General features: G+C 45.1%; 1 protein-coding gene and 1 long non-coding RNA gene across 2 annotated transcripts; one reads left to right on the forward strand and one right to left on the reverse strand.

The window, feature by feature from the left end:
- Positions 1–1,173: 1,173 nt before the first annotated feature.
- Positions 1,174–3,268, reverse strand: LOC148156054 (tripartite motif-containing protein 16-like). The gene has a single exon (XM_088011098.1). The coding sequence runs from the start codon at positions 3,251–3,253 to the stop codon at positions 1,586–1,588; it is 1,668 nt and encodes a 555-aa protein (XP_087867224.1). The 5' UTR covers positions 3,254–3,268; the 3' UTR covers positions 1,174–1,585.
- Positions 3,269–4,005: 737 nt separating this feature from the next.
- Positions 4,006–4,545, forward strand: LOC148156055 (uncharacterized). Its single transcript, XR_015764905.1, has 2 exons — positions 4,006–4,097; positions 4,189–4,545. It is a non-coding gene; the product is annotated as an uncharacterized LOC148156055 (long non-coding RNA).
- The last annotated feature ends 1,455 nt before the right edge of the window (positions 4,546–6,000 follow it).

Here is a 6,000-nt window from a genome sequence, read left to right on the forward strand (position 1 = left end):
GGCAATATTGCATTTGCAAATATTTGTAAGTATCTGTCTGTCTGTGTGACAGGCTGCCACAGTTTCAACAGCAGATGTCACTAGTGAGAAATGAATGAACCTTTGGGCAAAGCAATGGGCTGGGAAGCTTCACTGCTTCACAAGGCTTCATTTGGCCATCACTACTGCCCAACCCACCTGTATGTGGAGGGGCAGTGGGGTGAGAGAGATGGGGGCAACTAATCAGTGCCGTTTCTCTGTTACTGATCATTTCATCCTCAAACAGCTGTTAAATACAGAAAATGACGACTAGAAAAACATTCCCCACATCGTTTTGGTGTCCCTATGCGTTGCATACAGTGCCGACCCATTTTTATCGCCACTGGTTTTATGACACGTCTCCAACTTTTCTTACAATTTTCTAAATGTTGACAGTGGAGGAGCTTTAAGCTCCTCTTCATTTCTGATCTTTCTGTGCTGGTGGATGCAGAGTGTTGTTGATGAATGAAGACGAAAACAAACATCTGAACTTTTTCAGCAGCAAATAAGAGACTCTGGAAGAAAAGTTTCTGCACAATAGACGACCAGCTTCAAAGGACTTTCTGACTGTCTGTGTGTCTTTAAATCCTGGCTAAACGCTCTGCTGTTCAAACAAGCATCTGCACTGAGATCTCTTTATTTTCTTAATTTTGGAATTTTTCTTTAAAGTGTATTATTATTTTTATTTTTTATGAGGTGACTCTATGTGCCCTGAAATCACCTTTTCAATAAAATATATAATTATTACCATAAACACTTATTCTGCTACAAACTAGGAGCGTTGCCATGGTTACTCATGGTTACTCATGTAGTGACAGACTTCCTGGTATTTATACTAATTTACATTAAGATGTGTTTATGGGTGGCGACAGGCGGACCAGCAGCTGGGCTCTATTTCCTGCAAATTAGGATTTATAAAGAAAAGGTGTGGAGTTATGTGCAAACGCACGGCTTTATACATCTGAACTTTTTTGTGCCCGCACTTTTCTAAATTTGTCCATTTGCCAAGTTTTAGTGTGAAAACTGCAAACTCTTTTATGCATGAGGCCCCTGATCTATTTCAGCATCAAATAAGAGACTCTGGAAGAAAAGTTTCTGCACAATAGACGACCAATCATACAATTTATCGCATTAATGATGAGAAAACTTTCAGCATTTCTCTGTAATCAAGTTTCTTTATTGAAGACGAACAACAGACATTTATTTCTGATCTAAATCTAAAACATGAGAAGAAAACAGCATCAGTTCTGATTTGATGTTTCAGGTTTTCTGGATCACAACATAGAAAACAGAATCAAGTTCAGATCACTTTGATCTAAACTGATTTAACAACAAATAAAACATGGAAATACATGGATAAAAAAGTTAAAGGAAAACCATCAGAGTCCAGAGAAGTTTAGATTTTCATGAAATATTTCTGTCATCAGAATGAAAGAAATCATCAGCAGTGATTTCCTTTATGGCTCCTGTAACACAAAGAACTAAACCGGGAAAATAAAGAAGATCAGAACAGCAGAGACACCAGAACCATGAACCCTGATCAACAACCTGAGAGACAAGAGGAAATCTATCTGGGTTTACTGAACTCTGCTGAGGATCCATAACCAACACAAACTCCAGCCAGTATCGGTTCAGTGAATCTGGTCTGGACTCTGTGGAGGAGAGTCATGGTTTCAGAGACGCTGTAGAAGGACAGAATACCTGCTGTGTGATCCAGGTACACTCCGACTCTGGAGGAAACTGGACCTGAGATTAAGGTTGGAATGTTGTTGTGTCTAAATTTACTATTGCTTAGGTAGCAATCTAATGACCAAGATTTATCATTATTTCCAAAAATACATTCATTCCCACGTCCTGCTCTGCTGATACTCTTGTATGCGACTGATAGATCAACTGCCCCTGTCCACTCCACCTCCCAGTAACAACGTCCAGTCAGACTCTTTCTACTCAGAACCTGATAATAATAAGTGAATCTGTCTGGATGACGAGAATAAAACTGAACCTGTTTCATCCTTGTCACCTTCCTGTTCCCCTCTGATAGTCTCAGCCGTGTGTTTGCTGTGTTTGGATCCAGAGTGATTTCACATGAATATCTTAAGAATCCAGCTCTGCCCTTTGGTTCTGGTTCTGCCAGTAGAACATCCACCTCAGTGACCTTCAGTGAGATGTTTGTCCATGAGTCTCTCAGGACGTCCTGTAGTTTGTCTCTGAGCTCTGACACAGCTGCTGTCACGTCCTCAAAGTGTCTCAGAGGACAGATGTTGATGCTGGATGAGTGTGTCGACTCACTGAGTGCTGGCAGTGAGGGGTAGTTGAGGAGAAACTGGTTGTGATCCTCTGTGTGTGAGAGCTGCTCCAGCTCAGCGTCTTTCCTCTTCAGCTCAGTGATCTCCTGCTCCAGCTTCTCCTGAACATCTTTGACTCGACTCACTTCAGTTTCCTGCTGGGATCTGATCTGCTGCTTCACCTCAGAGCTTCTTTTCTGGAGGAGACGGATCAGCTGGGTGAAGATCTTCTCACTGTCCTCCACTGTTTTATCAGCAGAGCGATTGATGGCCTCCACCTCCTGCTGAAGCAGCTTCACATCTTTCTCCTGGTCCTGGATTCTCTGCTGGATGTTTCCTCGTCTCTCCTCCAGCTCTCTCTGCCTCTCAGTCCTTTCTGCTGCAGCTGACACTGTTTCATGGCCTTTATGTTCATCCATAGTGCAGAGATAACAGATACACTTCTGATCAGTGTGGCAGAAGACCTCCAACAACCTATCATGCTTAGAGCAGATGTTCTCCTGGAGGTTCTTGGACGGCTCCACCAGCTTGTGTTTCTTAAATGCAGCTGAATCATAATGAGGCTGAAGGTGTTTCTCACAGTAAGAGGCCAGACAGACTAAACAGGACTTGATGGCTTTCAGTTTTCTTCCAGTGCAGGAATCACAGGCCACATCTTCAGGTCCAGCATAACAGTGGTCAGCAGGAGCAGCTTGGAGTCCAGTCTTCTTCAGCTGCTCCACTAAAGCTGCTAGCATGGTGTTTTTCTGCAGCTCAGGCCTCTGTGTGAAGGTTTTCCTGCACTGAGGACAGTGGTAGTTTTCCTTTTTCTCACCTTCATCCCAGAAGTTTTTAATGCAGGTCATACAGTAGCTGTGTCCACAGGAAGTCGTCACCGGATCCTTCAGTAGATCCAGACAGATGGAACAGGAGAAAGTCTGTCGATCCAGCTGAACTGCCTGCTGCTCCATTTCTGCTCTCAGTAGCTCTGACTGTTAGTTTCATTTCCTGAGAACAGAAACAAGGTGGAGCTGTGATCCACCAATCACATGTCAGGGCAGAGAGGCTGCAGCCAATCAGCTTCCAGCTTCAGCAGGTCCCGCCCAGACTCAGTGTGTGTGTGAGACCAGGAAGAGGAGCGCTCTGAGAGCAGTAATAGTTTAAGCTGAATCATCTTCACAGCAGTTTTCTGCTCAAAATAACCGACTGAGTCTCTAAACTCAGGTTGCTAACATGTTAGCTCTCCACAGCTTCAGGAAATGAAATGAAAGAATCGTTCCTGCTGAAGAAACTAGATGTGTTTGGTGGTTCAGGGAAAATATGCCTCCTGTTTCCTAACTGCTCTATAATAACAGCAGAGAGTCCAATGTTTGCATCGTGTTCATATCAGTTTGTAATCCGTCTGTTTATAAAGCTATCTCCCTTATTTATGTACTTATAAAATACAATAATTAAATTTTCCTACACAGAAAGCCCAAAAAAACTAATGTAGAAAAATAAAAATTTTTTTTTCACAATATGTATTTATTTACCATTAATCTATTAGCATGATTTGTTCTTTAAATTGCCATTTCTATTATTTTTCGGTCTCAGGAGATGATTGAGGGATGAAGAGACTCTGATGTCTGGTTCTTTATGTTAGGTTCTGGGTGGAGGTTGGGGTTGGTTTTCTCCTCTAGGTGGAGTCCTGGAGACGGCTGCTCGGGGGACGGACCTGTTGCATCAGCTACACACCGGTCAGCAATTACGCTCTTACCTGCAGCTTAAGAGAGGCGGTGGCCAACACTTCGACGCCAGATTGTTGACTAAGTTTTGGTACTCACTCTCGGCCTTCTTGCCCTCGTTGATCGCTGTGTTTTTTCCTGTTTCGGCTCTCCGAGTAACCCACCCTTTTTGATCTTTGCAGACCACCCGAGCATCCGGATCAGGACGTTCGCCCCCCATCTGTAAGCGGAACGTCTAACCCATCCTCGCCGCCTCAAGTGGGTTTCCGTTCGCTCAGACGCTCTGAGGCCCTGGCCGACCTGTCCGCTCCCCCCCCCCGAAAACCAAGGAAAGTGAAACCCAGAATCGCAGACCCCTCCAAGTCTTCTCTATACCTCCCACACCCGTAAGTTCTTCTGTTTATCTCTGAAGCTACGCAAGGTTCCACCACCTCAACTCACCATCTCCCCTTTTTTCTCTCAGTGTGCTGTTGGTGCTGCTGCCCGCCGCTCGCACCAGTTGATTTTCCTCCCCGCTACAATAAACCCATTGAACTTTTCTTGTTCTCCTGTCTGTGTACTTGCATGTGGGCTAATCGAGTTTCATCCGACATGACAGAACAATCTGGCCCCCCCATTAGCCCCGCAGACGCAATCAGGAGGACTCTGTCAGAACAACAAGCCACGTTACAAAACCATGAATCCGTTTTACGTAAGCTCCATGCTACCAATGAGGAAACTAATCAGAAGCTAGAGAAGATTGCTAACTTCTTACAGACAAGTTTCCAACAATCTACCGCGTCAGCTCCGGCTCCCGCTCCAGCTCCAGAACCACCCAGCCGGTCCATGTTTTCTGAGTTTCGCCTGCCGGCGCTGGAGAGGTTTGACGGAGAGCCGAGTAAATGCAGAGGCTTTCTGATGCAGTGTTCTCTAGCCTTTAATCACGCTCCTTCGGGTTTTTCCCACGATGGTGCCAAAATAGCCTTTGTACTCACCCATCTGTCGGGGAACGCACTGGCTTGGGCGGAGGCTAAATTCCCTGATCTGGCTAATTTTGGCTGTACTTTTGACGACTTCCTGAAGGAGTTTAAGCAGATATTTTGTTATGATCCGGACAAGACTGCAAATTCCCGTGACTTGTGGAACCTAAAACAAGGAAATAAGTCTGTGGCTGAGTTTGCCATTGAGTTCCGTATAATGGCAGCGGCATCTAGCTGGAATCAACCTGCTTTGAGGAGTGCGTTTTTTCATGCCTTAAACGAAAATATTAAGGACGAACTCGCAGTGTTGGATGATCCAGAGACCCTCGAAGATTTGATTAAATTAACGGTCCGCCTTGATAACCGAATCCGTTCCCGTTCCAAGGAGAGGGGGCATAAGGCTTTTGGCTCCGCTCCTCTGGTTTCAGCCTCACTCGTTCCAGTTTCGCCGCCGTCCACCGAGCCGGAACCTATGCAGGTTGGACATACTCGCCTCACCCCCGAGGAACGTAACAGGCGTTTTTCCGCGCGGCTTTGTCTATATTGTGGAACCCCTGGACATTTCGTTGCCACCTGTCCTAAGAAGTTAAACTGTCGCGCCCATCAGTAACGGTGAGGAACCTGATGGGTCAGAGCACTGAAAATTACATCTCTCACCTTACACTTCCTGCTGAGTTATGTTTGGAGAATGATCAAATCCCTCTGTCTGTATTGATAGACTCAGGTTGTGAACGTTCTCTCATCGATTCTGAACTGGCCCATCGGTTAGCATTAGAAACCGTCCCGCTAGCCACACCTCTTCGTGTATCTGCCTTGAATGGTAAAGACTTGCCACCTATAACCCATATGACCAAACCATTACAACTTGTAATTTCAGGGAATCACAGAGAGACTTTATCCTTTTTTGTTTTTCCATCAGCTAACTCATCTGTGGTTTTGGGTTTCGACTGGTTAACCTTGCATAATCCTCATATCTGCTGGTCTGGCAAGAAGATAGAATCTTGGTCCAACCACTGTCACTCCACCTGCCTTTGT

The sequence above is a fragment of the Poecilia mexicana genome, unplaced genomic scaffold (genome assembly GCF_051168715.1).
Source record: "Poecilia mexicana isolate PSO_F unplaced genomic scaffold, ASM5116871v1 scaffold_12, whole genome shotgun sequence".
NCBI classification, from domain to species: Eukaryota; Metazoa; Chordata; class Actinopteri; order Cyprinodontiformes; family Poeciliidae; genus Poecilia; species Poecilia mexicana.

Bases quoted from the DNA above. Each gene is read 5' to 3' on its own strand.
- LOC148156054 (XM_088011098.1), bottom strand. From the start codon at position 3,253: ATGGAGCAGCAGGCAGTTCAGCTGGATCGACAGACTTTCTCCTGTTCC.